This window comes from Odocoileus virginianus, chromosome 11 (genome assembly GCF_023699985.2).
Source record: "Odocoileus virginianus isolate 20LAN1187 ecotype Illinois chromosome 11, Ovbor_1.2, whole genome shotgun sequence".
NCBI classification, from domain to species: Eukaryota; Metazoa; Chordata; class Mammalia; order Artiodactyla; family Cervidae; genus Odocoileus; species Odocoileus virginianus.
Genome location: NC_069684.1, coordinates 713,130 through 733,675, shown reverse-complemented (window position 1 = coordinate 733,675; position 20,546 = coordinate 713,130). Strand labels below are relative to the sequence as shown.

Sequence of the window (20,546 nt, the reverse complement as noted above, 5' to 3'; positions counted from 1 at the left end):
GGTGCTCAGCTTTCTTTACAGTCCAACTCTCACGTCCACACATTACCACTGGAAAAACCATAGCTTTGACTAGACGGACCTTTGTTGGCAAAGTAATGTCTCTGCTTTTTAATATGCTGTCTAGGTTTGTCATTAACTTTTCTTCCAAGGAGCAAGCATCTTTTAATTTCAAGGCTTCAGTGACCATCTGCAGTGATTTTGGAGCCCAGAAAAATAAAGTCTGTTACTGTTTTCATTGTTTTCCCATCTATTTGCCATGAAGTGATGGGACCAAATGCCATGATCCTTTTCAGCCAGCTTTTTCAGTCTCCTCTTTCACTTTCATCAGAGGCTCTCGAGTTCTTCTTTGCTTTCTACCCTAACTGTGGAGTCAGTTCTCTCAGCTCCTCTCTGAATTCTCTGAGGTCAGCTCTTGGCTGCTCCCTCCACCCCTCCAGTGAGTCCACAGAACAGCCAGCCACTGACCCCCGCCTGTTCGTGATGCACTGCCCACTGCCTTTTCTGACATTCTTCTCAAATTAATCCCCACCGTACATCGAGCTCTGCTTCTCAGAGCCTTTTATCACATCCCTGCTCTCTGCTGCCAGAGGTCAGCACGGACCACCCAGTGCAGAAGCAAGACCCTCGCCATGCTCAGGTGCTCCAGCACCAAGGGGAAACAGGGCCTGCGAGGGGCCTCTCTTTCTCATAAGACGAAGAGAAAGAAGAAACGCCTCTATCCATGACAGAAGAAGTACATATGTTAAATAATCAGAAATAATTAAAATCTCCACCAAAGTCTCCGAAAGGCAAACTACAAACCCAAGCCATAACAGAAAGCTCCGTTTCCGAGAAGTCTCTGAGCCGGGGACTCACTCGGGCCCCCCACCCCGCCTCCTACCTCAGGGCGGAGCCCACAGGGGGCGGGGTCACACACCTCCTCTTCTCCCTGGCGTCCACAGAGGGCTCGGGGCCAGGGGCGCAGAGCAGAGTGGCCGCTGGAACCCCATTGGCAGTGCTGGGCGGGGGGCGGTTTGTGATCACACAGAGCGGGCTGCTGCAGGCGACGCTGTCAGCTCTCTCCGCCGTGGAGTCTGCCTGGGACCTGTAAGGGGTCCTAAAATCAAGAAGGACAGAGCAGAAAGGGAACGGTCAGCAGATACACACACACAGAGACAACACTGCCCTGGGACCTGTGAGGGGTCCTGAAGTCAGGAAGGACACAGCAGAAAGGGAACAGTTAGCGTGCGCACACACACACAGACACAGCACCGCCCTGGGACCTGTAAGGGGTCCTGAAGTCAGGAAAGACAGCAGAAAGGGAACAGTCAGCGCGCGCACACACACAGCACCGCCCTGGGACCTGTGAGAGGCCCTGAAGTCAGGAAAGACAGCAGAAAGGGAATAGTCAGCGTGCACGCGCACGCGCGCGCGCACACACACACACACACACACACACACACACACACACACACACACCGCTGAAGTCAGGAAAGACAGCAGAAAGGGAACAGTCAGCGCGCGCACACACACACACACATACCCACCCACCCCCCCACCCACCCAGCACCACCCTGGCAGAGGCAGAGCCTTGAGGTGGGCTTGCCCACAGAATCTTCTTGCTCAGAATTTGTCTGTGGTTGGTCTGTTTTCTTAATTATGAGCACTTAAATCTTACAACAATAATTACACTTTCAATCTGACATCTTCTGCCTAAGGAGTTATGTTTCAGGAAAAAGGAAAAAAATTTTTTGAGATACAAAAAAATTTCATTTACTTAGCTACGGCACAAGCAGTGACACACACGGGCGCTCCGAACGCCTCCTGAGCACCACCTGCTCTCCACACACACACACACCACGCCCTCAGCCCCAGGCGGGCAGCCCCGAGGGGTCGCGGCCGACACCAGATCTCCCAGATCTTCCCAGATCTCCCAGACCCGCTCAGGAGCACCCTGCAACCTCACCTAGCAGAGCGACCGCTCTCTCTCCATGGAGCCAGTGCCTGACTGTCCACACTCACAACTGCAGACAGGAGAGACAGAGCAGAAACTAAGCGGATCCTACGTGCAACCCTGAGACAGACTTCCCCGGGCAAGCTGTGCAATTACACTCATTTACATGAAAACAAGATCTTTGTTTCTTAACAAAGACTGAGAGCAGCCATTGGTTCTGCACCCAAAAAGCCATCGTTTGTGATGTCACAGCTTGTTGCTGGGGTAACAGAGACCCAAAATTGATACTCACAGAAATGGGGAAGCAATGGAAGTAATAAATGCTAAAAATCTGCTTTTTTCACCTACTTACAACTACCACAAATGCTTATAAGTAGCTCATTTTCAAATAATCACATTATAATAAGCTTGAAAGAATGATCAGATCATAAAACTATCAATACGGTACCTAGATGCAAGGATAAAAATAGAACAGTTCTGAACTGGTATCTAAAAAACACAAGCAACTTCTCCTGAATAGCAGCTCAGGAAAAATGTGAGATTTCACATTCTTTTTTTTTTAAATGAAGGCAAATAATTCCTCAGGCTTACAAGATGTGTAAGTCTCTAGGAAGCACTAATAAAATTAACCAGAAAAAATGGTATAAAAAATTTACAATCATTAACAACCTTACATGAAGTTCTTTTTAGTTAATCACATGCTTTGGTCGCTGCAATTTCTCATGCCGGAGAATGCCAAGGCTGTCCTTAAATCACAGAATATGACTTTTACTATTCTGAGGTGCATAATTTTACAGACTGTTGGGAAAAGCTCTGGGGCGGGAACTAGAGGCTTTGGAACCACCTGGGGCCAAGCTTAACCTCTCTGATCTCTCGCCCTCTAAGACAGGGATGGGGATGCCTGGAAGTGCAAGGTCTTATGAGATTAAATAAAACATAGCCTGTGGAACACTTAGTATAGTGCCCAGAATAAAAGATAAATTCAGTGGAAACAAAAGAAGTGAAAAGACAAGAGGCCCGGCACACACAGATCTAGGCTCCAACCCACCTTTGTTCCTTCTGGCCTGAGACCGCGGCCAGATCGCTGCGCTCTTGGTCTCAGATTCCTCATCTATAAAGTACGGCCGCTGCTCACACACTGGAGGGCTCCTCAGGACCCAACAGGACACACCTACATTCACGCTCCTCACTCCAGGCCCCTACAGCTCAGGGCAGCCGTGTACCGTTTAAGGATCCACACGCCTCAAAGTCTCCCTGGCTGCTGGAGGGAGCCCGCGAGGCAAGAGCAGAAAGCTAGTGCTCCGGGGGGAATTCTCGGTCAGAGGCATTCCCTCTTGGCAAACCAGCCCCTCTCCTCCTCCTCCCTCGAGTGTCCTAGAATGCAGCCGTGATGGCAAGAACTCGAGCAGCTACTCTGAACCATGAGGCAACCCCTGGAAATGGAAGCCACGATCTAACCACTGTGACTCAAGCCATGTGCCAGCCCTATCTTGTGACCATCCCAACTGAGAGGAAAAATGAAGATTCATCATACGTGAGTCACTATTACCAGATGTACTGTACGTCTGAGTGAACCAAGTCCTGATATAACTCTGTTCAGCACGAGCCCCGTGCCTGGCCCAGGCTAGGGCTCAACACAGGGGCAGCTGCTACGCCTCCTCCCCAGGCCACACTCTGAGCTCGCCAGGAGCCTCTCTGCCTCAGCATCGCCACATGTGGGGACAACATGCCTGTCCCCACAGGGCTAGCGCCCTGTGCAAACACGCTGTCACAGGGCCTGGCGAGTGTGTGTGCGGTCACGCGAGGGCTGTGAGCGGCGCCCAGCACTGCGTTGGGAGGAAAGCGTCAGGTGGCCCCAGCATGGGCCCAGGCAGAGCCCTGCCCTCGCTGAGGCTTCGTCTCCTGCACCAGCTGCAGGGACAGAAGCAGAGCAGGGCCCTGGCCGCACCCGGGGAAGGGCTCTGACCAGTCACACCAGCCACGGCCGCAGGGGAAGCTCCGCGCTGCATCACATGCGGAAGGGCCGGGCACCAGGAAGACACGACCAGCGCCACGGCCCCGCCCCCGCAGCCCGAGCGCGTCCAGAGCAGGACCATGCCTCAGCCCACCGGGATCTGAACGCCATCCTCCAGAAAGACACACAGAAGAGTCCTACTGAGAATTACAGAAAACGTAAGTGAAAGATGGGATGTCTGTGACCTCCAACTCACCACAGCAGTCCGACCCTGGCCTTGCAGGCCCAGCTGTAGGGTTACTGAGGCGAAAGCGGTCCTGCTAAGCTGAGGCCTGAATGCCCCTCCGCTGACAGGACAGGCGGCTTCAGGGTGGCACCGCAGGCCTGAGCTCGCCACGCCGCACCCGCAGGCCCGCCGGCCCAGCCGCTTGGCTGCCATGGTGCGCAGAGTGGGGCGGGAGGTGGGCTGCCGGCTGCCCAGGGCAGATGACCCCCAGAAAGGAGGGGGCAGCAGGAGTGGGCTGCAACGGGCCGGAAAGCCACCACGTCCAGCACAGGACGCACTGCAGAACAGCACATGGTCACGCCCTTCAGGATACGCGGCTCAGCGCACGCCCAGCACCACCTCCCCACCCAGCTGGGTGCTGCAAGCAAGCTGGCCAGAGGAAGGGACGCAACCGCTGGGCATGGAGGGACCCACCGACCCGCACTGGGCCCGCAGCCAGCAGGCCTCCGCCCATCACCCCGCAGAGGGGAGGACAGAAGAGGTGCAGCAGGAGGAAGCAGAACGCGTGGACGAGGTGGGCCTGAGATGGCAGACCGGAAACAGCCATTTCATTAGGACAAAACTCTGACCACCTCCAAGACAGAAAGTCATGCGAGCCCAGAGGCCTCCCTGAAACAGAAGCACCGCTGCAAAAGCTTGGAGACGCTCTGGAGCAGAGACTCAGCACGGAGCACAGAGCAGAGAGAGGCCAGGGCGCCTCGAGGGGTCAGGGGTCCACGTCTACACAGCAGCACCCAGTGGGCGGCGGCGCCCAGCTTCTCTGCTCCACTGAGACATGCAACAGCCACCTCAACTGCTGCAGGTGATCATCTGAGTGAGAATTTATTTAAAAACTTGACTATAACAGCAAACTGCGCGTGACCTGAAACGGTCAGCAAGACTTCTTGGGCAAAAGACGCATCTTACTGGACTGTACGGAAGGAATTTCTGCCTAAAAAATAAGAAGAAAATGGAAAGCGGAAAGCTTCTGAGAGCTGGCATAGTCCAAGAATGACAAATACCTACTCACGCTTTCTGTCTGAAATAGTGCCTGTGTATGATTCTTTCCTTTTGAAAGATCATAAAATAAGATTTGCTCTCTCAGACTCGCTTGCAGAAGGAAGCATGTTCCCGCCCTACAGAGAAGCGGCCCTCCCCCCACCCCAGCTCTCGGCTCACCGACTGTGCAGACGACATCTGCCCACCAAACACTGCTCCCTCCATCCGCCCGCTGAGACGTGGGCGCGGAAGCCCCAGCCTACCATGGACAACAGTAGGCCTGAGCAGTGAACACAGCCTCACCTTCCCTAAGGTCTAAGACGTTATTCTCCTTGAGAAGTGTTCTTAGCCTTGGATCCAATCGTAAGGAGCAATAAAGCATCTATTCAGATTAAGGCCTCACCCATGAAGGCAAACAGGCAACAGCCTCAGTAAAGCCAGAAGCACGGAGGCTGTAGGACAAGCTTCAAGTTCATCCCTGAACTGGACGGGCACACTATCCAAGCTGAGCCTTCTCTTACAGGACACGCCTGCAGAACCGAAGTTTCAAGAGGCAACAGTGGCTCTCTGATTTCGGAACGGTGCCCACGTTCTGACGTTAACTGGCTGATAAGATTCTTCCAGTCAAATGAAAATAGTTTTTATCCCAAACACAGCCTGTGGCCAAAGCCTGTATCTAGGGTAGCCAACCAATCACCCAAACACCTAATGATGAAGACTGTGGCATGAAGAGGCAGGTGGAGGGGTTAAGAAAGTGGGAGTGAAGAGAGAATTCAGAAGAAGCCACGAGAGTCAGTCTTCCATGTGAGCAGCAAAGTTTAAGCTGAAATATTAATTGTGTCTTACAGCTTCAGGGCTCTGGCAAAGCTGCGCTGCTCGCTGGCTGGCACGTGGCAAAGAAAGTAACTGCAGAAAGGGGCATACAGATGAGAAAGGGCAGGACGCCCGGGTACCTTCTCTGCACACACTTGCGACTTTCACATCTTGATGGATCTGAGGGCCATTAAAGTCATAAAAAAAAACAACAACTCAAGTCCCTGAATAAACAGGCTTCAACACAAGACTTTTAAATTAAAAACTGTCCCCACCTCCCCTGACACCCTCTGGGCCCCTCCCTGCCTCCCCGCTCCCCAGGTGGGACTGCAGATGAGGACAGGGCTTAAGTTCAGTCGGGCTCAGAGCCTACTGGGAGCCATGACTGGCTGCAGACTGCCCAGGACTGAAAGGGTGGAGTGTGTGTCAGATCTGTCTGTGGGGAGAAGTTGGAATTAGCGTACTCTAATTCAGTTAGGAAAAAAAATTAATTTTAATTCAAAATCACTTAAAATGCTAATTCCAAGAAATCTAAAAGCTATTTATTTTTTGATTCACTTTTGTGATGCTAATTGGGTGTAAAAAGGCATGCAGGTACTACCCATCTGTCCACAGCCAGAATGAGGGAGCAGGTACCTTTTCAGGAAGGTCGACACGAAGGTCGAGGGAGCGCCCGTCTGCGGGGTCTCGCTCCCCTTGGCTGCGTCCCTCCAGGGCTGCCGGGGCTGGGAGCCGCTGCGCACCAGGTTAGCAGCCGACTCTCTGCGGAGGCGGGACAGACAGGGCGGCACTCAGGCTGCTGTCTATGTAGGCGCGCGCGCAGCGAAGGAGCACGCGGGACGCCCTTCAGGGTCTGCGGACTCAGCAGCCCCCGTGCAGACAGAGGACCGGCTCGGCATCTGTCTGCTCGTTCACCCGCTTCAGGGCCAGCCTGCCTCACTGGGGACCACGGCCGCGCTTCCAGGCTCTGGAGCTTCTGGAAGGAGCGGTCACTTTGCTCCTCATTTAGAAAGGCTGGTGGGTCAGCCCAAGCAAGCAGAGCGGGGGTGGGATGGGCAGGACGCCCCTCCGCTCACGACAGAGCGCACGCCCAGGAGGGGCTCACCGCAGCTGGCAGCCCGGGGCCTCTGCCTCCCCAGGACCCGGCAGCCCTCCCCCAGCGGGGACTGTGCGCAAGCGCAGCCCGCCCCAGCAGGCCTGGGAGGACCAGGCCTCTGCACCGCCAGCACGCTGCGGGCGGTGCCCGGCCGAGAGCGGTGGGGGTGCGGACCACGCCCTGAGGAGCCGGCTCCAGCCCACGGCGGCTCTGAGACACGGCGGAGGTCACACTTCCCACACTCATCTTAACATCGACGTACAAACTAGTAGCTGCTCGACTCCATTCCGTAACACGGTTTTCAGTGCTGCCCACAGACGGGCCGTGTGCTGAGACCCGTGTGGACACAGAGCCCCTGTGCACAAACACGAGCCCCCTGGCGGGTCGGGGACCCCGTGCTGCGCTGAGGGCCTGCGGGGGTGGGGCTGGGGGTCCCGGACGGGGGCACGGGGCACGACAGTACCTGTTCTCCTTCTCCTCGAGGTCGCTAGTGCTGCCCGGCCTCCGCGGCCCCAGTGAACTCAAGGAGCTTCTGGGTTCTCTCTCCTGCAAAGTCAAAACAAGTGAGGCACAGAGAAGGCCACCCTGACACCGCGGGGCAGCGAAGCAGGACTTACACACCTGCGTGATTTACTTCCAGACTCAACACCATCTCCGGCTTGAGAAGTATTAACAAGGGCTTATTCCCAGCTCTCCTCCATTAGACACCAACATGTAGGGAGAGAGTTCTCTCAGAAAAAGCCGGGGTGATCAAATAAGGGAACAGCAGCAGTCCCACCAAAAAGGGACTTCTGAAAAGCCACAGACAAGCTGCGTTCTGACATTCTTTGCCTTGAAAGGCAGCCACAGGTACAACACAAGGGCTGATACCTTGGCCCGAGTATCTCCAGAAACACAGGGCTGAGTGTGGAGGCTGCGTTCAGAGGAGACCCGGCCAATCAGATAAGCCGGCAGCATGACCCGTGACACTTGGACCACCCCAGACCAGGAACACACGGCTCCCGGTGACAGCAGCTGAGGGCTCAGCCGCATACACCCGTCAGTCAGGGACGTGGACACGGAAGTTTGTTTTCTAAGTGCTCAGTTGCCCGAGCTTCATCAGGATTGAAAGCCCAACTAAGGCACTCTGCTTCTGAACACCAAGAGAATAAACCACTGGTGCTGGTTCAGAGAACGTCTCAGGCCACCTCCCAGCCCTCACGTTCTCACTTGCATTTCTGCCCCGGGGAGGAGGGACGCAAAGAACGAACAGAAGGCCAGCCAGGCTGAAAATCATCACAAGCAAACAGCCACGTGGTGATCCACCCGCCTGTCTCCTTCTAAAGGCTCCGTACTTCCAGAACCAAACTAGGGACTAGAAACTATTTCTATATGTCCCCGAGGTTGAACAGCCATGGAACACCACCACACCTTTTCTCTGCTGTCCATCAGGGCAGAGATGCGGGGACTGGAGGCCGAGCGGTGGACGGACGCGCCCCGGTCCCGAAGGGCCTCCCTGGCTCCGGCAGCCTCGCTCAGCACGTTCTGGCTGCCAGTCTTCCTGAGGCCCAGCCTCCATGAACACGGAGACTCGTCCCTGGTCTCTTCCGGCTTGCTGAAGAGACTGGAGGGCTACGAGGGAAGGGGCACCAGAGGTCAGGTCCCGATGGCTCCTCCCACCCTCGGCTGAGCGGCGAGGGCAACGTGAGGAGGGCAGGGGGCCCACAGCAGGCCAGGTGCCACGGCCACCCTCCCCTCGGCAGCCCCCAGCCCCTCCCAGGGCGCCCACCCAACAGAGGACCCACCAGCAGGGCGAGTGCTGACACGGGGCCCAGGGACAGCAGCCCGCCCCTCTGCACACCTCCACCCTCCCACCTGTGAACCTGGCTGAGCGCTGACCCTCCTACAACACGTGGACCCTGGGAGACACGGGTGGTGGCCCCAGCCCTGTGATGGGACTATGAGCTGACTTAAGGCAACACTGACACAGATGCTGCAGGCCTCTCCACCCAAATTCTAACTGCTTACGTCAAGGAAACAGCTTATCTGATACAGGTAGCAGTTCTAAGCATTTCAGATTTCAAGGAACAGCAAAATCAAAAAGAAAAAAATGGTAGAAGTTACAGGGTTGCCAGGTTTTAAATTCTGCCAAGAGAACAGCTTTCAAAAATGAATCACCATTTTCATTACCATCATTTCATTAAAAAGTAAAGTTAACGTTGGAAAAGAAAGGTTCACGGAAAGCTTACACTGTCCTTAAGCATCTCATCTCCACAAACCACAGAGCGAATCAGAGGCCGGGGTCAGCCCGAAGGCAGGCTGAGGCTCGGCCTCGCCGGGACCACCAGCGCCCGACGCCCCTGGCCGCGGGGGCCTGCTGGAGCGCTGCTCTCGCCCCAGGACCGGGCCAGCTCTGCTGCTGGCACAGCGGGCACGCAGCGGAACGCAGCAGAAGCCTGCGCCGGCTCGGATCTGCTGCTCCGGCACCCGAGGGGCGGGCAGAGGCGCCCTGTGGGCTCTGTAACAGCCGTCTGGACCCCCCCGGCACCTTCCGAGCCAAGCGGCACGGGTGTGTGTCGGTGGCGTTCCTAATCCAGTCCTTTTCCTCCTAAAGAGCGGGTGATCCAGTCACACTCCTCACCATGGAGGACCACGTCCTGCCGGTGCCGCCCGACGGCTCACGGCAGCGCCCAGGAACGTGGAGAGGCTGAGCCTCTGCCTTCTGGTCCCCACGAGGACACCGGAGCCCCACCCACGAGACACCGAGGGGGCCAGCGAGTGAGGGAGTGTCTGCAGAAGTGTGGCGCTTCCCAGCACCTCAGTCAAAGCACACGCCAGCTCCCCCACGGCGAGCCTCAGGCTGATGAGGCCAGGGAGGCCGCCGGCCTTGAGCCTCTCCGACCTCCGCTCTCCCGCCAGCAGCTGCACAGACCTCACTCACGGAGGAAGAGTGAAGACACGAGTGGGCGTCGCAGTGCCCAGGGTGCGCCCTGGCCGGCTTCCGCCCAGCCCGGCCTTGACCCACGCACCCCAACCTCAGACTCGGAGACAACAGGCCACGGGCAGCGTTTTCCTGGCCCCAGGCCACCAGACCCCTGGTCACCTCAACACACTGTGGCCAAATGGCCTGGTGACGGCTTTTAAGTTTTTTACACACATTGTGGGCAAGTCATGAATGCAGTGCTGTTGTCCACCCCCAGACCCACATCTTGACGCCCTGACACCCAGGGCAGCTGCATCTGGAGACCAGGGGGTCGTCTGAGTGCCAGAAAGAGCCCTCACCACGGACCGAAGCTGCCAGCCACGCGATCGCGGACTTCCAGCCTCCAGACGGTGGGACACAGACCTCGACATGTAAAGCGCCCTGTCTGGGCCCCGGTGTTACACCGCGATGGGAGGCATGCGGAGAGGCAGTACACGAGTGCAATGGAACACTCGGCCATGACAGCGCCACAAAAAGGGATGAACTAAGGCCATGTGTGGCAACACTGACGGACCTAGAGATGATCTAGGTGAAGTCAGTCAGAGAAAGACAAGTATCACGATACCACTGGTATGTGGAATCGAAAAAAAAAAGATACACATGCATCTGTTTACAAAACAGACAGACTCACAGACAGAAATGAACTCGTGGTCACCGAAGGAGGAGGGGGCGAGGGGTGAGTAGAGAATTTGGCGCTAACATGTATACACCACTATCTGTAAAACCAGAGGAGGAAACGGCAACCCACTCCAGTATCGCTGCCTGGGAAATCCCACGGACAGAGGAGCCTGGCGGGCTACAGTCCATGCGGGTCGCAAAGAGTCAGACTCAACTTAGCAACTAACCAGCAGAAACATACAAGACAGACCAGGACCTCCTGTGTGGCACTGGCGCCCTCTACTCAGTATGATGTAATAATCTATAAGGGAAAAAATCTGGAAAAGAGATACATATGCGCATGTGTGACAATCACTGCGCCGCACACTGTAACCAACCACGCTCACGAGAGGAAAACGGCGCGAATGTGTCTTTAGGGGCTTTACAACTGTCTGTCACCGTGACGGGCGCAACATCCGGATCAAGCGCACACTCACTCTCCTGGCTGAAGAGGCGGGGACGGCGTTCTGCGGGGGTGCGGGGGTCTGCTCCGTGACGCTGCTCCTGCCGTCAGGGCTGGGACGGCTGGGGGTGGTGGCGCCTGGCCCGTCATCTGGTGTGAAAGACAGGAGAAGCAACAAGTGCGTTAGGAGACCCTTACGCATGCCTGTGCCGCTCTAACACAGGAGGTGCCCACTACCAGACAGGTCGCCAGGGCCACGAAGGCTTAGATTCCAACCACGACGAGACCTCCGCAGTCCCTGCCTCTTACAAGAGAGCAGGCTCAAGTGAAATTCTGTCTTGACGCCAATTCCCACATGAACAACGGACAACCTTCTCACTATACATCATATATACAATTCATCAGGAAGTACAAGCAGAATCCACTGAGGGGTTGGGCAGAAAAAGCCAGAGAAAGTACAAGACAGACATTGCTTCCTAGGCAATTAGAAAAAGAAGAGATAAGATGCAAAACAATCATGGTGACGACACAAGGTCAAACACATCCGGTGCAGAGTGGGTTCAGAGAGGAGCTGCCCCTCCGAGGGCAGGAAGGCGGGGCAGGCGGCGTGGGGGGCTGTGGCAGGGGGACAGGCAGGCGGCAGCCCCCGGGTGGAGAGCGCTCTCAGGGGCTCTCTCGGAGGGCGCTGGGAGACATAAACAGGAGGGCCCCCTCCTGGGGTGTTGACAGAAGCCCTGTCTGTGTGTACCCAGGGGCTGCTGCGCCTCCGGTCCCGGGACTCCAAAGGCCCAGCCCCCAGATCCCCCGTTCATAAAGCGTCACAGTGTCAGGCCTGGCAGCGAGGCAGTCTTCCTGGCAGAGATGTTCAGACTGCCCTGAATATTCACAATAACCACAAAAGCTGTCCCAGGGCCAGCCCAGTGAGCCTATATCCTGCGTGTGCCCCCCGCCCCCACACTGACTCCAAGCCTGACCCCCGACCGTCTGTGGCCCCTGGCACAGAAGCAAATGGGACACGAGCAGACGTGTGAGGAGCTTGCCCTCTGATCACGGCTGGAATCCAGCTGCCACGGGGAGAGCAGGGCTGCGGGCCTGATGGCCCCTCAGGAAGAAGGCCCCCCGGCCGCGGGCCAGCTCACCGCAGGCTTGAGTGCGCCTACACGGATGACAGGGAAGCCGCCCGACAGACGCCCCCCAAGTCACCCAGCCGGAGCACTGGTGCACGCACACAGCTCTCCTACTGCCCCCAGGATCCGGGCTGGCTTGTTACGCAGCAGCGGGTCACTAACACAGCAGAGGCTCACGGCAAATCAGAACGAGAAAAGGAAAAACAGAACTCCAAGCCAAACTGCTCACACCTACCTCAGAACATCATTGACACTCCTCATAACCACATGCGTGTATAACACACACGGAAACCATCATTTCACGAGGCTCTACCTGTGGTCAGGGCCTGCTCGGCCTGCGTGGGTCCAGGCAGCACCTGGAAGGTTCGGGCAGAAGCCGCCCCCACAGCCCCACCAAGTGAGTGCTGAGCACCTGTCCTGCCCAGGACCCAGCGCCAGGAAGGTCAGCAGGCCACGGCGCGTCCCCAAGCGCCCGTAACCCACTGCTGGGGGAGAGCAAACTCACATGGAGGCTAAGCCATCCAAGTAACAGCGGCTCCACCCGCGGGAACCCGAGTCAGAGGAGAAACCCTGTGCAGAGATGACAGGACGGCAGGATAGCAGGGCTGCGAGGGGGCCCGAGTCAGGGAGCGTCTCGGCCAACAGGGGACACGGGGAGCCCGGGAGACAATGGCTCCCGGGACTAGCAAGGGCGCCCCAAGTTAGGAGAGCGTCTCGGCCGATGGGGGACATAGGGAGACCGGGACGCACTGGCTCCCGCGACTGGCGAGCGGGCCCCGAGTTAGGAAAGTGTCTAGGCCGACAGGGGACACAGGGAGCCCGGGACACACTGGCTCCCGCGACTGGCAAGGCGGCCCCAAGTTAGGAGAGCGTCTCGGCCGACAGGGGACACAGGGAGCCCGGGACACACTGGCTCCCGCGACTGGCAAGGTGGCCCCAAGTTAGGAGAGCGTCTCGGCCGATGGGGGACATAGGGAGACCGGGACACACTGGCTCCCGCGACTGGCGAGGGGGCCCCGAGTTAGGAGAGCGTCTCGGCCGACAGGGGACACGGGGAGCCTGGGACACATTGGCTCCCGGGAATGGCCCGCGAGAGCCCCGGCCTCCTTCCCACTCCTGCCTCCCCCACGGCGCAGCTCTCCTCAGCCCCACCCTGGGGGCCAGGCCCTCCCTGGGTTCTTTCTGCGCGTCATCCACCCCGCTGCTCTGAGCCCGAGTCAGGGTCTCGGCACACCGCCCCCCGCTCTGAGACCTCTCAGCTCACCTGTGGGGTCACCTTCCTGCTTACACACAGCGCAGTGTAAGGAGTAAGTGAGCACACTTAGGGTGTTGCGATTAAAAGCACCACGTAAATGTGAAGCGCTGTGCCTGTATAGACGTACGCGGATGCGCTCACAGGAGGAGGTAAGCTCCTTGACCTCGGTCCGAAAGTGTCGGGATAAACCCCAACCTCATGGTCCCCTCACGAGGGGGCACGGCCGGCTGCGTTTGCCGCTCACTCACGCACACGCCCTCCTACTCTCTGCGTGCCCAGGACACACTCAGCAAAGCACCCATGACTGTGCCTGCCCAACCCAGGCCAAGTACAGGCCGGGACCCGGGAGCAACACCCCCAGAGACCCCAGCCCCGGGTCCTGGCCACAGCCTAGGGGGGTGGGGGGCGCTGCCGGAGGGCAGACGGTGAGAGCGCTGGGCAGGGGCCTGTCTGCAGCTTCCCCACAGCTTTTCTTCGGAAAGCCCGAAGAAAGACTTGCTCAGCCTGGCAGGCCCCACAGCCTCTGAGAAGTCACAGGGTCCACTCCCGGTGGCAGAGCTGAAGCCCACGGCACAAGCACCTATGGGGAGGACCCCGGGGCCCGTGTGGGAGCTCCAGCAGCCCAGGGCAGCTGGCACACGTCGGCCTTGGGGCAGTGCAGCAAAGGCCAGCTGCAGCCTGGCAGGAGAGGTCCTGGCGGCCGGGCCATGGGGCTTCGGGCCCGCTGCAGGCAGAGCTGGGAAGGAGGCGCGGGAGGCTCTGGGGGGGCAGCAGCGTGAGCGGCGTGGAGCCAGGCTGCAGGAACAAGAGGCCTGAGGCCTGGGCAGCTGGGGCCATCGGCAGCCCAGGCAGCGGAGGTGGGGACCGGGCACAGAGAAGCCTGGGCGCTTGCTCCAGGCAACACTGGAAGCCCCAGGAAAAAACCAAACTCTGGGAAGAGAAATGCACATACGGCTGACAGGCTCAACACGGGCGCGCCTGGAAGCAGGCTGTGCCTGCAACTTGCGTCTCAGGGGCTGAACGGCCTTCTTCTGCCCTACAGGCCAAGCCGCTGCCCATCTGCTCTACAGAAGTGAGAGTCCTGAACGTCCTCTGAGAGGCCAGACGCGGACAAGGGCAGCGCTCCCCTGGAACTGTGAAATCACATCAGTAAAGGAGACTCCCTCACAGAGCAGGTGCCAGGGATGGGCAGGCTCTGGGGGGGGGACGCAGACTTGACTCTCAGCCAAGGCGGGCCTTCCCCCTCACCGAAAACCCTGCGTCTTCTCAGAACACCTCTGGAGGGGAACACATGGTGACCACAGGCCCTGGCCTGTGGAGTCTCAGCTCACCACGAGCCCCCAGTTATCCAGGAGAGCCACTGCCACAGGCAGACCCACTCAGCAAAATCCGGCTCTGCCAGGCATCCCCCTGCCTGCGAGTAGACCCCAGGCTAACCTGTAGCCCGGTGTCCCGTTCCAGGCATCTGCCTGCCCACAAGTGGAGACCCCGGGCTAACCCAGAGCCCGGCATCCGCCCGCCCACAAGTGGAGACCCCGGGCTAACCCGGAGCCTGGAGGCCACCCACCCCTGCAAGTGGAGACCCCGGGCTAACCTGGAGCCCGGTGTCCCGTTCTAGGCGTCTGCCTGCCCACAAGTGGAGACCCCGGGCTAACCCAGAGCCTGGCATCCGCCCGCTCACAAGTGGAGACCCCAGGCTAACCTGGAGCCTGGCATCCGCCCACCCGCAAGCGGAGACCCCGGGGTAACCCGGAGCCTGGCGTCCGCCCACCCACAAGCAGAGACCCCGGGGTAACCCGGAGCCTGGCGTCCGCCTGCCCGCCCGCAAGTGGAGACCCCGGGCTAACCTGGAGCCTGGCATCTGCCCGCCCACAAGTGGAGACCCCGGGCTAACCTGGAGCCCGGTGTCCCCTTCCAGGCGTCCCCGTGAGTAGAGACCCCAGGCTAACCCGGAGCCCAGCATCCACCCACCCGCCAAGTGGAGACCCCGGACTAACCCGGAGCCTGGCATCCACCTGCCCACAGTGGAGACTGCAGACTAACCTGGAGCCCAGCGTCCACCTGCCCGCAAGTGGAGACCCCAGGCTAACCTGGAGCCTGGCGTCCACCTGCCCGCTTCAAGTGGAGACCCCGGGCTAACCCAGAGCCTGGCATCCGCCCGCCTGCAAGTGGAGACCCCAGGCTAACCTGGAGCCCGGTTTCCACCTGCCCGCAAGTGGAGACCCCAGGCTAACCCAGAGCTTGGCATCCGCCCACCCGCTAGTGGAGACCCCAGGCTAACCTGGAGCCCGGCGTCCACCTGCCCGCAAGTGGAGACCCCGGGCTAACCCGGAGCCTGGTGGTCCGACCGTGCTCAGTACCCTACTCTCACCGCATAGCAAACTTAAGGCTCTCAACACGATGTGTATCATCAAGAGTTAGAAAGGTAACCAGGATTCTATTCCTTCTTCAGTCCCCAACCGGCAACTACAGGGGCTTCACGTGATGAGAAGGGAGAAGAAAACGATTTCAGGCCGCTGTTTGGGAATCGGGCCCCCAAGGGCCGCCGCCACCTGCCTTCTGACACGCGGCGGCCCCCAGCGCTCTGCGGACTGACGGCCTCAGGGTCCCCCGCCTCCTTCTCGGCCTCTGACTCCGAGGCCTCGTCTTCCCCCTCGTCCTCCTCGGAGCTGGAGCTGCTGGACTCTTTGCTCTCCTCCTCCATCCGGTGGGACTTGGGCGTCTCCTCCTCACAGAGCATCTTCTCTTTGCTAAAGTAGAGACGACAATCGGAGCATCACTCAGAGAGGAGAGGCCACTGTCTAAGCTCATGGCGGAGCTGGCAGAAGGGGGACAAGCGAGGAACCTCTGTGCAGAAGCAGTACACGACAGCGCACACACCCTCCCTCAGATCCATCTGGTGTCCGACATGGGGCCTGGCTGTTCCGCACACAGGGGAACAGAGGGCCGCGACTCCTCGTGGCGAACGGGGTGACCGGTTCTAACCGGTCACTTAACAGGTGCTTACTGGGTGATCACTGCAAGCCAGGACCACGCGAGACAACGGGACAGGGGCAACAGAACGCATGGGGCCCCAGACTCAGAGCTTCTAGTTCGGGAAGCAGTTGGGACTAACAGCCCGTAGCTGGGAGAAAAGAATCACACACGGTCTCCAATACTTCGCAAAGTGAACACACATTCACCCACTCACAGGTCTCCCCCATATCAATGCCACCCACCTCCTCACCCCTCAAACATCCACCCATGTTTAAAGACCATCTGGCTACAATCAGACACAAGTCTCTTCACTGTATGAATTCTCAAGCCAAGTATGTTACACGCAGCAGGGCTCAAACCCAAATATCTTACTTCTTAAAGAGTCTACTGTGCAGCTTGCTGTTCAAGTCTGATTCGATGAGCTTATTCCGTGTCTCTTTCTCACTTCGAAGCTGGAAATCGAGAAAACAGAAAAGGGAAGACGTTGACTGCTGGGAAGGAATCAGCAGTGACGAGGACACCGCACCAGTGGGGAGGCAGCGCGGGGGCAGCGGGCGCAGCGGCAGGGCTGCCTGGAAGGTGAGGACGGAGGAAAACCCTGGCAACAGAGCTTCAGGGACAACAGCCGCCTAAGCATCCAAATCTCGCTCTGAAGGAAGCGCCTGGGAGAGAACGCTCTGTGATCCCGATGCTGAGTTAGGGCGGCAAGGCTTCCACAGAGAAACAGGCGCCAAGTGGGAAGTGAGCCCTTAGGAGAACCTGCCCAGCACTTAGAGACACACTCCAGACAACACGTATTTATATCCCCAGACCCCAAAGTTATACAGGGGCAAAGGCAGGCACCACTCCTAGGAGTGGGAAGATGTTATTTAGTGAAGATACTATTCGTGTTCAGAGACGAACTGCACTGGGTAAAACATACATGGAAACTCTCTACTGTATTTCTGCAAGTCCTACATGAGCCCCCAAACTATTTCAGATTAAAGTATCTGTAAAACAATGAACACCGAACTAACTGTGAAAACCACACTGTGGAATTAGCAAGGCTACTGTATCTCAAGCGGCTGCCGCTGCTCATCGACAGGGACCACTGACCTGGTGCGTCTGCGCTCTGGGGCCGGGCTCCCCAGTGAGGCCTCTCCCATCCCAGCCCGACGGCGCTGTGCGCCGGGAGCCCCGGCAGGGAGCCCCCTGCTCTCCCGTCAGAGCGGCTCTGCATGCCCTTCTGAGCCCGAGCCACAGCCCCGCAGAGGAGGACCCAGCAAAGCAAGAGCGTCACCTTCTTCTGCCCCAAGGGGAGCTGCTCGAGCCCTGCAGTGACCGGCTCCATCCTCCCCACCCCGACATCCCTCCTCCAGTGCAGTGAGACTCACTCCCTGCTCGCCCCTGCTGGGGAGGGCTTCCACAGGGCACCTGGACGTGGGCACACGCCTCCATGGTCCTCCTGAGAGGCACTGCGCCACGGGCCCAGGAGCAAACCATCACACACTTAGGAGAGGAAGGGAGGGACTGTGGATATCCGATGGACCTGGGCTAGGTATGAATCACTGACCAAGCACCGGCCCAAGCCAAATCTCTGAGCTTCATGAGTTTGCCTGCTTTTTAAGAAAGAAACACATTCCTCCCGGTAGTCAACCTCCTTTAAATAAAGAAGTCCCTTCAGTCAATAAGGAAGTCATGAGACGTCCTCACCTTGGTACGCCCCATTTGGAAAACACTGACTCCAACACGCCACACTCACTTCCTAGAACCCCAGGGTAACCAGAGTCGTCATGGTGTTTACCTTCCAGCTGCTCTCAGGTGACACGAGATAATGAGCTAACTTGAGCAACAATGATTTCTGAGACATTCCCTCTAACAGACTGTGGACAGCTCCTGCAGAAACGGCGGCCGCTGCGGGGATGCGGACACAGGCCGCCACGGCGTGGACCGCGGCCTGCCCGCAGACTCACCACGCTCTGCGTCTTCTGCAGCGTCTCCAGGTGCTCCACCAGGCCCTCGTCGGCCACATCGAACGGCGTCTGGCCCTGGCGAGCAAACAGACGCAGCAGTCATGCGCCTCCACCCGGGAACAAGCTGGTGCTCACCTCAGGCTCTGACCCTCTGACAGCTGCCTCCCTAACTAGCCAAATGAGCACCAGGATGATCCCTCCTCCATCAGAGAGGAAACGTAAGAAACAGAAAACCCTGCAAACACAGGGCTTTGTATTTTGTAAAACGGTGAGCAGGAAATCATCACCTCGTTTCTAGTGTTTATTGTCTCTTGGCAAATAATCAATTGAAATCTCTACTTCTATCTCTTCCAAAATGCTCATAATTGCTACGATAAATTTAACAAGGGGCTCTCAGAGGTCTCGGAAGGAGGTCCAGGTGTGTGCACTCAGGACTGAGTCACAGGAAGCAGCCCGTTAAGTGAGACCCTCCGGCCACAGTTCAGCGAAGGGCCCTGGCCCGCAGACCGAGGGTGAGCAGGGTGGGGCGGGGCAGACCAGAGTGTCCCCTGAGTAAACAGCCAGGTCTCCGGAGCCGCAGACTCAGCAGGTGAGGGAGGAAGCTGCAGGGCCTCTATCCTGCCTGAAGCGAGGCCAGACAACACTACTTTCAGCCAAACTTGAGGATGCTGTCATCATCCCGTTTTTTTAACAAGTGGATGTGAGCAGGGCTCAGCTATCAGGTTTCTGAATGAAAAGCTGAAGCGCCTCACGCACCTCCCCAGACAGTGGTGTCAGGCTTCCCCACTGCTCACTCTGCCAAGGTGAGAACGTTTTTTTCATTTTCTGTTTCAGGGGCTTCGACGTAAACAGGGGCAGCAGACGGGTTTCACGTCACCAGGCGAGTGAGCCGCGCCGCTGGCTGGTAGACGGGGCGGGTGTGGGGCTCAGCCGCCGGTGGCATGCCTGCTACTGAGCAGGGCCTTCCTGCCTCATGCTCCAGGGCGCCGCTCAGGGCCAGCCCACTCACCAGCTTGTTCCTGACGTCCATGTCGCAGAGGGCCTCCGCCAGGATGGAGCAGGCCTCCTTCACGCCCCAGTGCGCGGCCGCGTGCAGCGGGGTCCAGCCGTCGTGATCCTGGACATTGAGCTCATAGCCAGCCTGAATCAAAAGCCTGAGGAGAACCCAAACAAGACATTCAGATCCCCTGCATCAGGGTTCTCTGCCCAACGCACAGTCATCTGTCTGATGTTGCAGACCCTGGCCCCAACCCCAGGTCTGGCCTCTCAAGCATCAGCGCGGCTGTCACAAGTGAGCCCCCCACCCCCCAGAGGCCACATCAGGCTGCAGCCACGTCACCCCCCAGCACAGAGATCACTCAGAGCCCCGCCCCTCATCCTCCCCCCTCCTCCCGCGCCCGCTCTCCGGGTGGTCTGCCACCTCCCCCCACAGGAGTGTCTGCAGGGGCTCCCACTGAGGCTGCGGGGCACGTGGAGACCAGCAGAAGCCCCGGCTGACGGAGGCAGCGCCGCTGCGGGCCTCCAGGGAAGCAAGTGAGGGAACCCTGCCCTGGAGACAGGCGCAGTGACACCCAGCACACGGAGCAGGAGCCTCGTCCGGGACACGAGCAGTGAGAGCGTCTGCTGACGGACACACGCGGAGCCGCCAGCAGCCCGTGCTGCGCGAGCCCAGCGGCCCCGAGGCTCCACACAGCAGGGGGGCGCACGGGGACGGGGAGGCGGACAGGAGGCCAGGCCCCTCCTGCGTGGGCGACCACCCGACTCCAGGGAGCACAGCTCCCCTGAAACCTACGCCCCAGCCTAACGAGGACACAGGGACGCGTGTCTGCTCGTACTGCAGCGGGGCGGGGGGAGCAGGGAGGCCGGAGATGAACCGCGGAGCAGCAGGAGACCCGCAGGCCCCTCCAGGCCGGCCACCCAACTCTGCTTCCCGTCAGAGCGCTGGGAGAAACCAGGGCGGCCTGGCAGGAGGAGAGGTGAACTACCCGGCAGGTACAGGAGGCGATGGCGTGGGGGAGGAGGGCGGGGAGGAGGGACACCGTGGAGGGAGGAGGGCGGGGAGGAGGGACACCACGGAGGGGAGGAGGGCGGGGAGGAGGGACACCATGGAGGGAGGAGGGCGGGGAGGAGGGACGGCGTGGGGGAGGAGGGCGG

General features: G+C 58.7%; 1 protein-coding gene across 7 annotated transcripts in view; it reads right to left on the bottom strand.

Annotated features, from left to right (window-relative positions):
- The window catches only part of PPP1R12B (protein phosphatase 1 regulatory subunit 12B), a 171,197-nt gene that overhangs the window by 85,755 nt on the left and 64,896 nt on the right, over positions 1-20,546 (bottom strand). For 4 of the 7 annotated variants that reach the window (XM_070473797.1, XM_070473794.1, XM_070473795.1 and 1 more), the window contains 9 exons: positions 19,402-19,546; positions 18,393-18,467; positions 16,813-16,892; positions 16,021-16,214; positions 11,117-11,232; positions 8,471-8,671; positions 7,524-7,606; positions 6,601-6,726; positions 917-1,096 (listed from right to left, as the gene is read on the bottom strand). In XM_070473797.1, coding sequence (XP_070329898.1) covers positions 917-1,096; positions 6,601-6,726; positions 7,524-7,606; positions 8,471-8,671; positions 11,117-11,232; positions 16,021-16,214; positions 16,813-16,892; positions 18,393-18,467; positions 19,402-19,546 — 1,200 coding nt within the window. Of the gene's footprint in view, positions 1-916; positions 1,097-1,204; positions 1,275-6,600; positions 6,727-7,523; positions 7,607-8,470; positions 8,672-11,116; positions 11,233-16,020; positions 16,215-16,812; positions 16,893-18,392; positions 18,468-19,401; positions 19,547-20,546 lie in introns of those variants that run through there. The other 3 variants (XM_070473799.1, XM_070473796.1, XM_070473800.1) reach the window with 3 other exon arrangements.